The 19688-nt window shown below is 40.4% G+C and overlaps 1 protein-coding gene across 1 annotated transcript in view; it reads right to left on the minus strand.

The window, feature by feature from the left end:
* Positions 1-19688, minus strand: part of EPHB1 (EPH receptor B1) — a 498694-nt gene that overhangs the window by 132459 nt on the left and 346547 nt on the right. Inside the window, exon 5 of the mRNA XM_053709781.1 lies at positions 16100-16435. Coding sequence (XP_053565756.1) covers positions 16100-16435 — 336 coding nt within the window. The remainder of the gene's footprint in view (positions 1-16099; positions 16436-19688) is intronic.

Raw genomic sequence — 19688 nt, forward strand, 5'->3', positions numbered from 1 at the left:
AAGAACTGCTAACACATCCACCGACTCCGCCTGAGGATCCCTGGACCTGGACAGGTACCTGGGAAGTTTTTTGTTTAGATGTGTAGCCATCAGATCTATTTCTGGAAGACCCCACATCTGAACAATCTGAAAAAACACATCTGGATGGAGTGACTGCTCCCCCGGATGTAAAGTCTGACGGCTGAGATAATCCGCTTCCCAGTTGTATACACCTGAGATATGTACCACAGAAATCAGACAAGAGCTGGATTTCACCCAAGAAAGTATCCGAGAAACTTCTTTTATAGCTAGGGGACTGTGAGTCCCACCCTGATGATTGACATATGCCACAGTAGTGATATTGTCTGTGTGAAAACAAATGAACGGTTCTCTCTTCAACAGAGGCCAAACCTGAAGAGCCCTGAAAATAGCACAAAGTTTTAAAATATTGATTGGTAACCTCGCCTCTTGAGATTTCCAAACCCCTTGTGCTGTCAGAGATCACCAGACAGCTCCCCAACCTGAAATACTTGCATTTGTTGTGATTACAGTCCAGGTTGGACGAACAAAAGAGGCCCCTTGAACTATACGATGGTGATCTAACCACCAAGTCAGAGAGAGTCGAACATTGGGATTTAAGGATATTAACTGCGATATATTTGTATAATCCTTGCACCATTGATTCAGCATACAAAGCTGGAGAGGTCTCATATAATAACGAGCAAAGGGGATCGCTCCCGATGCTGCAGTCATGAGACCTAAAACTTCCATTCACATAGCTACTGAAGGGAATGACTGAGACTGAAGGTTCCGACAAGCTGAAACCAATTTTATTCGTCTCTTGTCTGTTAGAGACAGTCATTGTCACTGAATCTGGAAACCTAAAAAGGTGACCCTTGTCTGAGGAAACAAGGAACTCTTTGGTAAATTGATCCTCCAACCATGTCTTTGAATAAACAACACTAGTTGATTTGTGTGAGATTCGACATAATGTAAAGATTGAGCTAGTGCCAAGATACCATCCAAATAAGAAAACACCGCAATACCCTGTTCTCTAATTACAGAGAGTAGGGCACCGAGAACCTTTGAAAAAATCCTTGGAGCTATTGCTAGGCCAAATGGGAGAGCGACAAATTGGTAATGCTTGTCTAAAAAAGAGAATCTCAGAAACCGATAGTGGTCTGGATAAATCGGAATATGAAGATATGCATCCTGTAAGTCTATCGTGGACATATAATGACATTGCTGAACAAAAGGCAGAATATTCCTTATAGTCACCATATTGAAAGTTGGCACTCTTACAAAACAATTCAAAATTTTCAGATCCAGAACTGGCCTGAATAAATTTTCTTTCTTTGGGAAAATGAATAGATTTGAAAAAAAAACCATACTCTGTTCCTGAAAAAATCTTCTCACAAGAGGTCTTACTCTGAATCCTATTCGATACTCTTGAGAGACAATACTCTGAATCCATTGATTTTGGAAAGAATCTGCCCAAATGGCTTGGAAACATTTTAATCTGCCCACCACCAGCTGACCTGGAATGAGGGCTGCACCTTCATGCAGACTTGGGGGCTGGCTTTGGTTTCTTAAATGGCTTGGATTTATTCCAACTTGAAGAAGGTTTCCAATTGGAACCAGATTCTTTGAGGAAAGGATTGATGCATCTGCAACATCAGCCATAGAAATGGCAGGCTTGAGAAGATAGCCAGAATATAAATAAGCTTTCCTTAGATAAGATTCAAGTTTCCTATCTAAAGGGTCCTTAAAGGAAGTACTATCTTCCATAGGGATAGTAGTACATTTAGGAAGAGTAGAAATAGCCCCATCAACTTTGGGGATTTTTTCCCAAAACTCCAATCTAACTGCTGGCAAAGGATACAATTTTTTAAACCTTGAGGAAGGAATAAAAGAAGTACCAGGCCTATTCCATTCCTTTGAAATCATATCAGAAATAGCATCAGGAACTGGAAAAACCTCTGGAGTAACCACAGGAGGTTTATAAACTGAATTTAAATGTTTACTAGTTTTAGTATCAAGAGGACTAGTTTCCTCAATATCCAAAGTAATCAACACCTCTTTTAACAAAGAACAAATAAACTCCATCTTAAAGAGATAAGAAGATTTGTCAGTGTCAATATCTGAGGTAGGAGCTTCTGAATCAGATAGATCCTCATTAGAGGAGGATAATTCAGTATGTTGTCTGTCATTTGAAATTTCATCAACTTTATGAGAAGTTTAAAAAGACCTTTTACATTTATTAGACGGCGGAATAGCAGACAAAGCCTTCTGAATCGAATCAGCAATAAAATATTTTATATTCACAGGGATATCATGTACATTAGATGTTGAAGTAACAACAGGCATTGTACTAGTACTGATGGATACATTCTCTGCATGTAAAAGCTTACCATGACAACTATTACATACCACAGTTGGAGATATAATCTCCGCTAATTTACAACAGATACACTTATCTTTGGTAGAACTGTTATCAGGCAGCAGGAATCCAATAGTGGTTTCTGAGACAGGATCAGATTGAGACATCTTGCAAAAGTAAGAGAAAAAAACAACATATAAAGCAAACTTATCAATTTCCTTATATGGCAGTTTCAGGAAAGGGAAACAAATGCAAACAGCATAGCCCTCTGAGCATAGAAAAAGGCAAGGGGCAAATAGGAAGTGGGGTTTAAATAAATAAATAATTTTGCGCCAAGTATGACGCATAACGCAAAATTAAATTTTTTGGCGCTAAAACATCCGGAAATGACGCAACTTGCGTCATGGCAGACGCAACCTTGTGCAAAGAAACCTGGCGTCAACTAAGATGCCGGAAATTATGAAAAAGTACCTTTACGTCAAAAAAAATATCGCTCCAAGAATGACGCAATAAATATCAGCATTTTGTGGGCTCGTGAGCTTAGTTAATTGAAAATTAAATGAAAACAGTCAATTTCGAGGAAAAGACTATACCCCAGGTAAGAAAAAATAACTTCCTAAATATGTTTTTCCTGATTTTGAAACTGATAGTCTGCAAAAGGAAATATACATAAACCTGACTCATGGCAAATATAAGTACAATACATATATTTAGAACTTTACATTAATATGAAAAAGTGCCAAACCATAGCTGAGTGTGTCTTAAGTAATGAAAACATACTTACCGGAAGACACCCATCCACATATAGCAAATAGCTAAACCAGTACTGAAACAGTTATCAGTAGAGGTAATGGAATATGAGAGTATATCGTCGATCTGAAAAGGGAGGTAGGAGATGAATCTCTACAATTGATAGCAGAGAACCTATGAAAATATTTCCTACGAAGAAAACCATAGAATTCAATAGGTGATACTCCCTTCACATCCCTCTGACATTCACTGTACTCTGAGAGGAATCGGGCTTCAAAATGCTGAGAAGAGCATATCACAGAAGAAAATCAAGCACAAACTTACTTCACCACCTCCATAGGGAGGCAAAGTTTGTAAAACTGAATTGTGGGTGTGGTGAGGGGTGTATTTATAGGCATTTTGAGGTTTGGGAAACTTTGCCCCTCCTGGTAGGATTGTATATCCCATACGTCACTAGCTCATGGACTCATTGCCAATTACATGAAAGAAAGCTTTTTAAACTAAGAAGGGGGGGAAAAGGACAAACCAAGTTTCTCCCGTTCATTCTTAATAATGTTAGCCATCTTGACTGGAACCGGGAAGGCCTGGGGCACTACCCTGTTCTCGTAAACCCTATCCAGTTTAGGGATCAAAGGTTTCTCCAGTAGCTTTGGTTCCAGGACCTCCAACGTAGCAAGCACCTCTTTCAGCAGAAAGTGCAAATGCTCAATCTTAAATTTAAAATCTGGTTCCTCCGGGCACGAAGGCCTAGAAGTAGCAGATTCCGACCCAGAAGCGACATCCTCCGATAATTCAGAGTTGTCCTCCTCAGCAGATAATCTGAGACATCCAAACGGATAGCAGTGCCGTACTTTCCACTTGCGCTTAGTAGGGCGAGGCATCGCATTAATGGCCGCAGAAACCACCGCCAGTAACTGATAGGCGAAGTCTGGAGGCCAAAGGGCCCCTCCCACAGGAGGATTAGTAGTGCCCAGGGGAACTGCTTGTGTAAACAGAGATGATTGTAGGGAACGCACCTCGCGGGTGGAGAACCCTCAGAGGTGGACGGCTCAGTCTCCTCTCATTAAGATGGAAATAGTGTTTTATGAATATAGAAGTACTTTGTTTCTACACTGCTGTCTGGCTCTATTTGCTTACAGTGGTGCTCGCCAGCAAGTATGGCGCCTGACGTGTTTACCATTACAGCCACATATATTTTCATATCACATAAAACTCACCATACTCCTCTTTATCACATAATACTTAAAGGGACACTGAACCCAAATTTTTTATTTTGTGATTCAGATAGAGCATGCAATTTTAAGCAACTTTCTAATTTACTCCTATTATAATTTTTTTTTCGTTCTCTTGCTATCTTTATTTGAAAAAGAAGGCATCTAAGCTTTTTTTTTATTGAAAACACTGGACAGCACTTTTTTATTGGTGGATGAATTTATCCACCAATCAGCAAGAACAACCCAGGTTGTTCACCAAAAATGGGCAGGCATCTAAACTTACAGTCTTGCATTTCAAATAAAGATACCAAGAGAATGAAGAAAATTTGATAATAGGAGTATATTAGAAAGTTACTTAAAATGTCATACTCTATCTGAATCACAAAACAAAAAATGTGGGTTCAGTGTCCCTTTAACATACACCTCTTTATCACATAATACCTAGCATACACCTCTTTAGCACACAATATCAAACATATACCTCTTTATGATATAATACCCAGCATACACCTCTTTATCACAGAATACTTAACATACACCTCTTTATCACATAATACACAGCATACACCTCTTTAGCATACAATACCTAACATATACCTCTTTGTGATATAATACCCAGCATACACCTGTTTATCACAGAATACTTAACATACACCTCTTTATCACATAACACCCAGCATACACCTCTTTAGCACACAATACCAAACATATACCTCTTTATTATATAATACCCAGCATACATCTCTTTATCACATAATACTCAGGTACCCAGCATACACCTCTTTATCACATAATATCTAGCCAATATCAGATATTAAAATCATACATATTTAAACAACATAAGGATATGCTTATTTCCAGAGTTCTAGGTTATGATCTATATATCAACATAAAAATTCTCTTGCCGTTATTTCCAAAAGTCCTCAATGTTATTTTTTTATTTTTTTTTAAGTCTGACTCCCTATATAATCTATGTCTTTTTTTAACCACGTTATAGATACCATGGTAGTGATGGTAAAATTGCACCAAATGAAGAGAATAGCTACAGTGTGCTGCTTGTGATACAACACTCCTCTCCCCTTATCCTGTTTCTCTCATTAGCATAATGCTTCATTTTCGAGGTCAGCTCTGTTTACCTCCTTGATGCCGAGACTCTCTCTCGAGCGTACGCAGAAGGCAGAAAGCTGATGCTTTTTCTGTTTACCCAGTGCTTTTCTAATCCGCCTTTTTTGTTTTCTATTCCCATCTTTTTGGAGGAGGATGTTAATTTCCTGAAATTAAGCACTTAACTTGATTGCTGTTTTGTTAATTGCAGGCTTCGTAGCTCTGGCAGTGTTGCGTGATTATCATGGCTAATGCAGTGAGAATCCGGGAAGCTCTACATGCCAGTATCAGTACCCAGCACCACTACTTATCTGACTAAAACTACCCTTCTAGTTAGGTGACCTCAGCCATTGGTATATTAATCCTCCTGGCTAAAAAAACTAATACTAGCATCAGAGTAAACCGTAGACTTACCCCACCCACAGTCTGGTTTTACAGATAGTACTTCATATTATGTGACAGGACAAATAAGAACTTGGGACTGCTACATTTTGGTTTCTGCCCACTTGGAGAGGTGGTACTGAAGCTAAAACAACATTTAAAAATGGACTCTGCTACTTGAGAAGTCAAAAGACAATCATTAACAGGTCAGTTAGGCTAGAGAAAGCTCTAGAGTTATTGAGGACTTTTGCCAAAAGTCACTCAAGAGGACCTTTACCTCCCACTAAACAGCTGATTGCTGGCATAAGCAATCTAGAGCAGTTACCAGATCCTGCACTCAGTTCTGACCTGTGGACGTTCAGATTCTCTGAATACCAGTTATTTAGTGATGCACTTTGGCAAACTTAGATTCCTCTGTAAGTGAAATTGTGTGGCAAATTAGTGTATAATATAGCTTTTTTTTCTTGAGGTTGGTGTTAATTGCGTTTTTTCAAAAAAGTACACCATTGAGACCCTAGGCAGTTCCCTACTTGGTCTTTTCATATAGCCTCCTCTGCAAGAATACACCTGTTTGCCATAGGCACATGACAAGAATAGACAGTGGTTGCCACTGCTTTAGCAAAGTGATCATTTTAAACTGTGCCTTTTGATTCTTTGAAGCTACTCTCAGTACAACAAACAAACTTATTACAGCTATTGTAAATTGAATTTAATAATAAAATACATTTATTTTTTTATTGCAGTTGATGTGATACTTTGCTGTGTGTATTTTGGGGAGCTCCTCCTTTATTTGTTTTAGAGTGACTGAATTTCAAACCCTGAATTTTCTGAGGAAACTGAAACTCTGCATTTTGCCATTTACTATTAGTTCTTACTTAAATTTAAAAATAGCACTTCTATTTGCACCGTTTTTCACACTTAAAATTTTAGATCTCTGCTATTTCATTTTTGTATATTTACTAGTCTGTTGTTTGGGAAGGAATTACAATCTCCCTAATAATGTTTGGCTTACACTGTACAAAAATGAGGAAGAGTTATAGGGCAGAATACTAAGCTTAAAGAGCTTGAGGGAGCTGCAGGAGCTTTCAAGGTCAATCATTTTATATTCTATGCATGCGATGACTCATTGGAAGGCCTGATATGCCAAGGTTCCATGAAGGAACTAGTGATATAGACCAGATTTTTTTTCAAGGCATGTGCAAAGGTCTGAATGTCTGAATAAATGGCCAGTCAATGCTGGAACATGGCAAAATTCAGGAAAAAAATAAAATGTATGCTTACCTGATAAATTAATTTCCTTCTTGGTAGTGAGAGTCCACAGAACATTCTTAACCTATGGGAATTACTCTACCAGGAGGATGCAAAGACACCCCAAACAAGACTATAAATATCCCTCCCACTTTCCCTACCCTCTCAGTAGTTCGGCCAAGGATGAGGAAAAAGTAAAGAGATATAAAAGGGGTACAAAGGTGCAAAAAAACTACTGCAGCCACAACACATTTTAGCATTAGGGCGGGGCCGTGGACTCTCACTGCCATGAGAACATTGTTAACCAATGGTAAACCAATACCCAAGCTGTGGAGTTCACAAATGTTCGGGAGGGAAAGAATAGGAAAAAAATTGGAAAAGGCAGTTCTAATTACTAGGCACCACTTGTAGAACCATTCTCCCAAAAGATGCCTCTGATGAGGCAAAACCATCAAATTGATTGAACTTTGTGAATGTATGCAATGAAGACCAAGCTGCAGCCTTGCACATCTGTTCAACTGTGGCCTCATTCTTGAAGGCCAAAGTGGTAGACACTGCACATGTGGAATGTGCTGAGATTCCTGAAGGGGTTCTTGACCCGCTTTCTGGTATGCCAAAAGGAAATGGTTACAGGTGAGGCCTTCTGCCCCCTGCACTTACCAGTATACAGGATGAATAAGGAAGAAGATTGACAAAACTCCTTAGCAGCCTAAAGGTAGAACTTCAACGTTCTAAACACATTCTATTCAAATGGATCAGGAAATACAAATATCTGTGTTAAAGGGACATTCCAGTAAATTGGAATCCACATGGATGCATTTCACTTTTAAATAGAAGCATTTTTGTAATATACATGTATTAGCAAAAATGCTTCTAATAAAAGCTATAGATGTTTGCAGCGTGCACCAGCATTTTTTATTTTTTTTTAATTTAAAAAAAAAAAAAAAAAAAAAAAAAAGGGGAACCAGAACAATTCTGGCACCAGCATTTTAAACAGAACACTTGCTCAGAAAGCTTAAAGGGCCACTGTAAGTAAATATTTTCTATGCCTGTTACTAACTAACTACCCCAAATACGCTTTTTATCAATAGCATTTCATTAACATATCTCTACCGTATATCAGAAATCTTGTCTGCAAATTTAATTGTTTTCCAAACCCACTATGTGGGTATCCTTTGCTCTGTACCAATCCGTTTGCAATACCTAGGTTTCAAAATGGCGCTTTAAACACAAAGTTATTGGTTTAAGTATTTTGAACATGCAGTGCTGAAAATAGTGGGCAGGATAACGGGACATCATCGGCGAATAAAAGATATAACTTTTAGAACGTTATGAAACTTTGTTTTGGAGAAAATATAGGTCAGTAGGTTTTAATTAATGTTTATTAACTTTAATATGTTAGTTGTTTAGCTTAAAAATTATAACAGAAAGTAATCCTTTAAGGTGCTTGTACAATCTGGTAATGACTGATTTGTTAGAAGCCCCACTGGTACTCTGAGCATGTGCAGAGAAAAATGGTAAAATTTTTGCCAATACTTGTATATTGCAAATATGTTTCTATTCAAAAATCGAATTAATCTATGTGCATTTAAATTTTAACTGGAATGTCGCTTTAAGTATCCACTATATCCAAAGTGTTAGACTAGTCTTGAAAAAGGTCTTGTTTAAGACAGAAACGCGTAGATGCTTTGTGACGTACTAACGGTTTAGGTTTTCAATACCACGTTTTTCTTAATTTACCATTTGGTAAGCCTTACATATTTTTGTGCTCATATTATGATATATTGGCAATATTGCACTATGTATTCTTGTTTTCCATAGGTTAACAGTCTACATCACTATCACACGTTCGATATAGTGGATACTTAACACAGAATATTTGTATTTCCTGATCCATTTGGATAGAATCAACATTTTTTGGTGTACACCTTTCAAATTTTTCATCATTGTTTTCAGTTTTTTAATATTTCACAAGAAAGGACACACTTTTTTCATGGAAGGATATAGACTTATATAATTAATTTTTCTGAATTTTGTATACATCATCATTGGAAGGAAGGACACATTTTTTCTATGGACACATATATTATAAATTAACCGCCACAATTATATATTTCATTTAATCTATTTTTTTTTTTTTTACTTTATTCTACTTCTTTTTCCATTTTTTGTATTTTTACATATACTGTATGCATATATATCTAAGATTTGTTATGTATAGGCAGAATTAGACATTTGTTTCAGCAGCCTACTTTTAAACTGTAATTTGTTTCTTTTTATGTAACAAATAATTAAAACATAAGCTTTACTTTTATTTTCAATTTTACATACTTAAAGTGAGGGTAAATCCTAGCGTTTATGAAACGCTAAGATTTACCATTGGATCAAATAAAGGGGACTTTCATTCATGAAGTATAAAAGCTCCTTTATTTGTTCCAAGCGATCGCCGCACTGAGCTGCTAAGGCAGGCCACCGGCAGAACGCTATTTTTGCTATTTGGCTCCTCCTCTTAGCCAATAGCCGTGTGCGGGCAATCCGTCTTACAGCTCAGTGCGGCAATCACTTGGAACAAATAAAGGAGGTTTCAGCATTGAAATGGTTTGTCAGGTTAAAGATCCTTACCATAATAAAACTGGCCTATATCCACAAAAACATTGCATATGTTCCCTCACACATGTAGAGAATAAGGATTTAAAGGGTTACAAATAAAAAGAAGCAGTGCACCAGTTCCCCCTTCTCTGCATAGGAAGAAGCATTTTTGACTGGAGAATGAGAGGAAGTGACGCTGTGGAAGAGGAGAAGCCAAGGTTTACATAACTTAGCTAAATGTTCCACCTTCCTAAATGGCAGATCTAACAATTTATTGAAACAGTGAGAGATAAATCAAACTAATCATAGCTGCTCTGGTAGACTTTATAATATAGCTAAATGTCAGAAAAAGAGCATAGTACTCATCTTAAAGTGATGGTAGATCCTAGCGTTTTTGAAACACTAGGTTTTACTAGTGCTATAAATAAAAGGGACTTTCAGTCTTTTTGAAAGTTCCTTTATTTGCCTGCAGTTTATGCCGAGGTGAGCACCTCCAGCTGCTATTTCCTCAATGAGGTGGTGTTTCCGCCTCTTAGCCAGGCAATATACAACAACTTTCTGCATGCGGTCTTTTTATACTTTATGACTGAAAGTCCCCTTTATTTATAGCATTGGTAAATCCTAGTGATTCAAAGACACAAGGATTTGCCATAACTTTATTCCTTATTATGGTAATAAACAATGTAAACCTACGATTAAAAAACTTAAATTATGCTTACCTGATAATTTTCTTTTCTTTTGACGAGAAGAGTCCACAGCTGCATTCATTACTTTTGGGAATTCAGAACCTGGCCACCAGGAGGAGGCAAAGACACCCCAGCCAAAGGCTTAAATACCACCCCCACTTCCCTCATCCCCCAGTCATTCTGCTAAGGGAACAAGGAACAGTAGGAGAAATATAAGGGTGAAATATGTGCCAGAAGAACAAAAAACAAATACTGCCGCCTTATATAAAGCACGGGTGGGGAGCTGTGGACTCTTCCGGTTAGAAGAAAAGAAAATTATCAGGTAAGCATAATTTAAGTTTTTCTTCTTAAACGGGAAGAGTCCACAGCTGCATTCATTACTTTTGGGACAACAATACCCAAGCTATAGAGGACACTGAATGCCAACAAAAGGGCGGGTACAGAAGGTGCCCCTTCGAAGGGCACCACAGCCTGAAAAAAACCAACACCCTCCAAAAAGTGTAACGCTTAGGACGAGGGGTTAAAAACCTGCCCATCAGTTAAATAACCTACAAAGCCAAGCTAAGACCACTCAGATCACTAGTTAAATTGTGCACAAAAAGCCCCCAAGGAGCCAAGTCCCGCAGGCTTTCTGATCACACAGAACTAACCCTCGCCCCGAAGTAGGAACCTTCATCTACCCCCACGGGGGAAAACGGAGGACCCATAAGATGTCTAAAGGACCACCAATGAAGGAAGAAATCTCGATTAACTAAGGCGAATCTAAGGTTGCTAAAGACAACCGCCCAGGTAAGAACTCCCTAGAAGGGTAAGGACCAGGGATCAACACTACACCTAAAAAAGTGTGATCACGAGAAAACCCCAAGGTTTAACCTCAGATCCCTGACACAACACCATACGACATATGGTGCCACAAGGAAGCTAAAAGATCCCCACTGTACCTTAGCCTAGCAGACACAGTAGCTAAACTAGTCAAACATAGGTAGGAAACCCACATAAACCAAAAAGAAAATCGGAACCTGCAGACAAGGATGATTATCCCATCAGAGAAAAAGCTATCTCATGATACATATCCACCTCTGAACAAGAACTCGCAAACTCCAGCCTCAAGACAGCAAAGCTGACCCTAAGCCAATATGGGAGACCATCCCCCCGGGAATGCCAAAAAATCTCCAACACCAGCAGCATGAGCAACCAGTGGAGGAATGAACACCATGACCCCCGACCAAGGCAGGAATGAGGTTAAAGAGCTACCGCAGCAGGATCAACCTCAACCCTCAGCCACTAGGCAGGGAGATAAACATCAGGCCACTTAAACCTGCAGTAACTGGAAGCACACGGTCAAAACTCAACAGAGCAGCCAGATCCCCGACCCTCCTTCCAAGGTAACGGACCCAGTCCATAAAATTGGCAACACCAAAATACAAGAATACAAAATTCTCCAGACCACACCACAGAAGAAAAAAAAAGGGAGGCCCCAAGGAAAAACAACTCTGACCTGTATTTAACGAGCTTGACAGGAGAGAAGACTGCGTGCTCAGGGTCTAGAACCCCTACACAGCTCCCATCCTAAAAAGGACCACTCCCAACCAAGTAAGATAGGACACTGAACTACAGCGTCCCAGTACCAGAACCCAGCCCTATGACCTCTTGCATGCAAAGGAGGGCAGCATCCCACGGAGAACGAGAAGAGAAAGAGATATGAGGCGTCATGGACACTGGAACACTACAAGACCCCCCCCCCCCCCAAAGGAGGGTAAACGTAAAGGAATCGCTTCACCAGAGGCTTGGAGAAGAAACAAAGAAATGGTAAAAACCATTAATAAGATACCGACAGCTCGGTTGAAACCAACCCACGAGCACACATCAAGGTGCAATAGCTGCCCCTGACAACAACCATAATAGCTTGCTTGAAAGATAGCAAAACTAGCCCTCAGGCAGATACCCAATTGTCCCTGAAGGGACAAGCAGAAGATGTAGAACCCAAAGGCTTAAAACAGATTTTAAAACAGTTCGTGAGCACACCTTCAAGGTGCAAACAGCTGCAGCTGGTTTCACCTATGACCGATCCAGATCCAAACTCTGAATCTCAGACAAGAGACACGGCCATAAGCCAGACCCCTAGAATCTGAGACCGGTTGAAGGTATAACCCCTTAAGGCCCATCCAATGATCACATACGGAGGAATGCACCCAGCAGTGCACTTCCATATCCCAATGTCCCTTGACATGGAACTTCTGAAAGAGATACAGACCAAAAAGGCCAAGGAGCCACCTTAACAGGTCTAGGAAGAGGGTCACCAGCACCCGAAGGTGCAACTGGATCCCGGATCCTCTGCTGTAAACAGGAAGAGATAGATCTCTTAGAGAGTCGAAAGGGAACCAGTCTGTATGAAGAGAAGATGATAATATCTAAAAAAAAACCTTACAGGATCAGTCTCCCGGAAATCCTGTACCTCACAGGAAAACACCATGGGAGCCTAACTACTCCTGGCAAACAAGTCGACCAGGGGAGAATGCTGGGGGAAAACAAAAGGGGGGAACCCCCAACCCCTGCGCTCTCCTAGGGGAGCGTGCAACAGATTAAAGGAGGAAGTAACAAGGACATACCCTGACTTCCAAACACGGATGACCCGACCACCCGAGAAGGGGATGAGTAGCCCCAGCAACCTACGAGAGATGTCCGGGACGAGTCACAATAATTAGACATCCAGAAAGTACCAAGAGTGAAAACGAATCACTTTCCATTCGGTACCCCCGACAAGGTCGAAAAAATATTTCCCTTTCACTATAGGGAATTGAACTGGAGACTCTGAGGTATAAAAACTGATAAGCTAACCACTGAGCTATATCCAAACCTCCAAAGCCAATGGGAAAGGAGAAACCTCGGTTCCAAGGCCAAAGGCCTCACACGATGAGCCTCAGTAGGCTCCGATCCCGGAACCCCCTAAAGTGTAGCACATGTTACCACCAATCCACAGTAGAAGCCCACTCAATAGGAGAACGGGAGGTGGGCCAAAGCAGCCCTCCTCCTTCTAAAATGGAGGCAACAAGAAAAACATAAACACTTATCAAAGTGAACTACCCAGCAACCGACAGGGTAACCAGTACATCGGCACCACGTGGGTGACATGAACCATAAGGAACCGTTTCTAGTGCCAGACCTGGCCCCGCCAGGCACGAGAACACTCTGAAACTGTCCAAGGTAATTTAGGCACCCAAAGGGATCGATAACAAACTACAAACATAACTATGCATTAAATAGTACTTTGCAGCTTCCGAGGAAGTGCCCACACGACCACAAAATCGCAAGTATCAGTTCCAGAGAAGAAACTTTCCCCAAAATGGAACTATATCAAACATGAGCTTTATAATACACATTAAACACATCCTAACTGGATCAAATAAAATGAAGGCAGCACCCGCGGGTGAACGCCCAAGGAGAATGGGTACGCCAACGGGACCAGACGATTAAAGGCCCCAATCTCCTAAACTCAGAACTGGAACAGATACTTAAGAGAAAGGAAAGACAGAGACGTGAGGAGATTGACTTCATCCCCATACGTCTAACCCAATTTGCACTCCGGCACAGAAGATTAAGGACCCCTCGGCCCAGTAGGACCGGAATCCTCCAGCACCACCAAAACAGGCCTTAGTAGAACACAAAGGCGTGCTAGTCTATAATGGAAGGCAAAATGTTCCCCCGCCGGATCAATGGACGACCTCGGCCCGAGGGAGGGGCCCCTGAAGCCTCAGAGGCCATCGCTTCCCCAGAAGGTCAACCTGACTCAGGCGATCTCACGCTCGACGGACCCTGGTTAACAGAACATGGACAGTATCTTAGAAATACTTCTCTTGGGAGATCTAAATGTGCCAGCGCCATGGGTATGGCCATGCAGAACTGTGCCGTAACCTCTGGAGGAAACAAGCCACCTTCCGGAGAAGGAGTAATGGCCCTAGGGACACCTGCTGCCGTAGCAAAAGAAAGTTATGGGGCACGCACCTCACCGGACATGGTATCCTCAGGGGCGGATGGCTCAACACACTCTACGCTCCCTGAATCAGGGTGAAGAAAGTATTCTAGCACGGCAATCGGAACATAACTGATGGGCATGGATAACTCAGGCCATCTCATACTCCTCACAAGATGTATACTCCGAGTCGGAGATGTCTGTCTCTAAAAAATCAGAATCCTCCATAACTTGGAGATTGCAAATATGGACAAAAGCTAAACGGCACCTTACACCCCCAATGGCTGGAGCACTCACCGCCTCCTGTGAACCAGACAACCAACGAACAGATTCTCTCAGTCGTCACTCGGCCAGAGTACGGAAATGGAAGCACAACGTGACCACACTCGGTAAGCTTAGCAAAAAAGGCATGCCAACCCAAAAGGACCGCGCAGTCCGATGATAAGGCCGGTATGTTCCAAATAGCCCTAAGCCCAAGTATCACTACACATAAGCAGATAGAATCACATAACAAACATGATTAAAGTCCCCCCCTGTTCAATAAACCCCGAAAGGAGATATTAACCCTTGATTCCATAAGATAAAAGGAGTCCCACTGGGACAATGACTTCTTTCGTTAACATTACATTCCCATATCGAAATAAAATGAAACGATCTTACCGGAATCTATGCCGTGGAACAGGAACACGGCCCTTCAAGCTTGACAGACAGTAGCATCGCTTCTGACATGGACTAAGTGAATAAAGGCAGGCAGCGAAACTGAGTCGGGATGGTTTCGCAGAGACAACACTCCCTGCATCTCCGGACTTTCATCCATGCTCTCACTGGGAGGCTGACAGGATTACTTAAAACTCCAGTCCCATTTCGAAAAGTACTACCCTCCATAAGAGACTATCTTCAAACTTCTGATACTTCTCTGCCAAACTCCTGTGACAAAAGGCAAAGAATGACTGGGGGATGAGGGGAGTGGGGGAGGAATTTAAGACTTTGGCTGGGGTGTCTTTGCCTCCTCCTGGTGGCCAGGTTCTGAATTCCCAAAAGTAATGAATGCAGCTGTGGACTCTTCCCGTTTATGAAGAAAAAAGAAACAACACAAGGTAAGATATTATACTTCTTAAATGTATTTAGTAACTTACTTGTTCTTCCACAACATACTAGAAACCAGTTTTGTCTTCTACTCTTAAAAAACGCATATCATCACTAATAACTGAAAAGTGAATGTACAGAGAAATGAGCAATGCATAAACCAACGGATACAGGCAATAAATGACAAGGGATGACAGCGTTTATGGGTGCATGATGTAAGACAGATAAGGGTTAAAATGACACAGGCTGAGTAGGCATGATTGATGTTTGCATATTAATGGATATTGGAACTAGTTATGTATGTGACAAAGATAGAGAATGAAGGAAGACAGAGCAAAATAATATGAATGGTTGTCAGAAGGAAACACATCACTGGTAAGCTGGAAATGGATGAGATGGAGGATTAAGATGGGATAATAAAAGAGGTATACCGGAATTAAAAAGCACAGTGTACTGTGGTGATACTAAGCTGAGATTCAGTCTGCATTTCTTAGATAGTAAGATTCGACCTACCTACCCCTTCCACAGTAGCAGCTTAGGGCATTTAATGATGAAAAGCATGGCTTCAAGTGTACTGATATTAGTATGAGTGTATTGTGGACAGTTTAGAAAGTACAGCAAAAACTTTAGATTTCATTCTTTAAATTACATGTTCCCACAGTTCCAGAAGTGTATGCATGTATGCCATTGATTTCTTTCTAGTTTAACTTACCCGCTTGATTAGTGGTGATATTAACAGATACATGTTGGGGAGGAAATGGACTCTTGTTGGTAACACCATTGACAGACTGGATCTCAAAGGTATAAGGGGTATGAGCCCATAAGTTGCTGATGAAGACTCTGGTGTCTGTAAGACCCATCTGTCTAGGAACAAACTCCACATTGTCATCACACCGGGAGCAGCTACGTCGGTCAGAGCGGCACTTCTTGCAGATGATGTTGTAGGTGACATCATCCCTTCCACCCGTTTCACGAGGTGGATGCCACTCCAAGGTGATTGATGTTTCATTGACAATGGAAATGACATTGCGAGGACCAGAGGGAACACCTGAGGACAAAAAAAGTTTTGTTATAAATTTACCTATACATTTAACAGTTTATATAAAAAAGAAGAGGTGGATTGAAAACTTTAAATCACATATACAAGTTACAAAATGGAATCCTATTACACTGGAGGAGAATCCTTAGAAAATATATGATGCTAAAATCTGCCTTTTGGGTAGACTCAAAGGGGTATGAAGAAATACAAAATTTAATTTATGGAGTATAACATTTTAAATTATTATACAGTACACATATCTGCATGCAAACTAAATTTCCCAGCTTCTTAAAAGTGTGTTGCTGGCTACTAAATTTGAAATACATTTGTTAAAACGACATATTAGGTCTGGGTTGAGATTTTCAGAGGGAAAAGAAATGGTCAGACAGCATTAAAAGATCACAATAAAACAAACTAGACATTATATAGCTCATAGCAAGAAGATACCATTAGATTCATGTTCAATTGATCATTTTTAGAGCTCAAGATCATATGCAATCTGCTTAAAGGGACAATCTAATGCAAAACTAGCATGCTATAATTTATGGAACCATGCCATTTTTGCATCTCTTATCCTAGATAACTTTATGTTTAACCCATGAAAAGGAGTTAAACACATAGGTAGAGTCTTGATTGGCACAATGCCCCATATGAGCCAGTGGAACTTCGACATAGCTGGACTACAACATGAAGCCTTTTGCTCAACTTATAAACTCAAATTTATAATTTCAATTATTATACAACACAGGGAGCACTGTCAGCCTTTGTTCTTCTTCTTACCTAGATATCTCGGAAATTCTTCTCACAAACCACTTGTTTGGGATAAACTAGCTGCGTGAGGGCTACATGCAATTAATGGAGGCTTCTCCTGTGGCCCCTATCCTCACTTCTGGTGCACGAAACAATGGCCTATTTTACCCCCTAAAATAGATTCTCTAATTTACCTCACAAAACACCCATAGTAGCTCTCCGCAATACTTTTGTTGATCCTCTTTAAGACACTTAGGACTGAAACACTATCATGACAGTAACATATAAATAATACGTGACACTTTTTTTTCGGAATTGGGGCCTCATTCATGTTCTTTTGAACAACAGATGTCTATCACTGGCTTAGACTATAAACTGCATTGTGTTTACAGCTAGCAAAAGGCTGTTCCCCATAATGATTCAGCTACATACATTGTTTCTGTTATGCTAATTATTATTTTAGTTTATTTATAGAGCATTACACATTCCTCCGCACACATACAAAGGCGCACAAAGCAGATTTATACATACCAATATACAGAAAGGGAACGGTTCCTATTCTCAGTGTACAGGTATAGGATGTATTGGATGGTACTGTCAGAGTTAAAACATACAGCTATGCCATTTCAGTACGTGTCACTTAATCACATTATGACAGCCACTTTGTAAGCCACTCTGGAATCCGTTTCCACAGTTACCAAATATCGGAGAGCTGCATCCCTGCCACTTGAGAGGCTGTGCACGTTAACAGTTTGTATCTCTTTTTTTCTTCTTGAGAAAGCTCAATATCTGTCTGTCTGTCTAACATCGTCTGCACTATTAGGACTCAGCTGCGCCTCGGCTCTAAGATGTTCCTCTATGCAAACTGAGAACAAAACAACACCAAGTACATATTGACAGGGATAAATAGGTCTGAGCACAGAAATATCACATCTTACAGGTTTTAACCCTGGGCTGTCAGAGCAATATTTTATAACTCTGTCTTGCAGTCAAGGTGTTAAATCTAAATCAGTCACAGCAGCTTAGAATCTCATGATGAAATATCACTGCTAAAAACATTTTTTTTCTATGAACTCTCAAATCTGTGTTGGAGATTACCATCTTGCTGTGATATGTAATACAGACATAAACTGCATTCTGATCAGTTTCCCTAAGTATGACGTTCTTTGCTTGGAACAGATGGCTACAGCAAAATCACAGGGATGTGAGATCATCAGACTGAGAAGGCCATATAAATGCAAACGTCACACAGGTTCTGAAGAAAAGCAAATTAGTTGCAGCGTTTTGTAACAACCTACATCTCTTTATGGCTATTCTTTGTTTGCATACTTATTTAGCATCATACATAGGAGTTTGCTGTAACTGAAACACGCAGTGCTCAATTCCAATCAATACGAGTTTTCTTACAAAGTCATCATCAGGGTTGCACTTTAAATACAAGCCTACTCCAAAATTATAGAAAATCCTGCAATAACGGATCTATCTTAAGCTTTTCAAATGCATTAACAGCACCAAAAAAACTATACTTATATGGGGATAATACAACACCAGTTTTCCGCTCAATCAGAAAACACTTTCTCAGCAGTTGATCAAACGATTTTTTGACTTTTTCAAATTCTGAACCTTGGACCTGCTGAACATACTAGGCTAGATAACAAGTGGCATGCTAACGTTAGCGTTAACCTGCGCGCTTATTGCAAGCTAAAAGAGATTTAAAGTAAATACGACCACACAAGCTCAAATTAAATTTGCGCTTGTTGTGTATTGGGGCACTGAAGACCACACATAAAGGGTTAGGGATAAATTAAAAGTTGATAAATCAAGATTCAGATAAAGAATTACTTTTTAAACAACTTTCCAATTTACTTCTATTATCAAAAATTATTTGTTCTCTGTATCCTGTGTTGAAAACATAGGGGCATATTTATCAAGCTCCGTATGGAGCTTGATGCCCCGTGTTTCTGGCGAGCCTGCAGACTCGCCAGAAACAGCAGTTATGAAGCAGCGGTCACAAAGTCCGCTGCTCCATAACCTGTCCGCCTGCTCTGAGCAGGTGGACAGACATCGACGGAAATAAACCCGATCGAGTACGATCGGGTTGATTGACACCCCTGCTGGCGGCACATTGGCCGCGAGTCTGCAGGGGGCGGTGTTGCACCAGCAGCTCTTGTGAGCTGCTGGTGCAATGCTGAATACGGCGAGCGTATTGCTCGCCGTATTCAGAGAGGTCTGGCGGACCTGATCCGCACTGTCGGATCAGGTCCGCTAGACTTTCATAAATAGGGGCCTAAAGCTAGGTAGGTTGCTAGGAGCTAAGGAGTGTGCACATCTATAGCAGTTTATGGCAGCAGTGTTTGCACCTTCAGTGTGTATAACACTGCAATAAACAGTGTTGCAAACACAATTACCAGAAGGCTTAAGACATCTGCACGCTCCTGAGCTCACCCAAGATTATTCTTTAACAAAGGATACCAAGTGAACTAAGCAAAATTGATAATAGAAGTAAATTGGA

This window comes from Bombina bombina, chromosome 4, assembly GCF_027579735.1.
Source record: "Bombina bombina isolate aBomBom1 chromosome 4, aBomBom1.pri, whole genome shotgun sequence".
Lineage (NCBI taxonomy): Eukaryota > Metazoa > Chordata > Amphibia > Anura > Bombinatoridae > Bombina > Bombina bombina.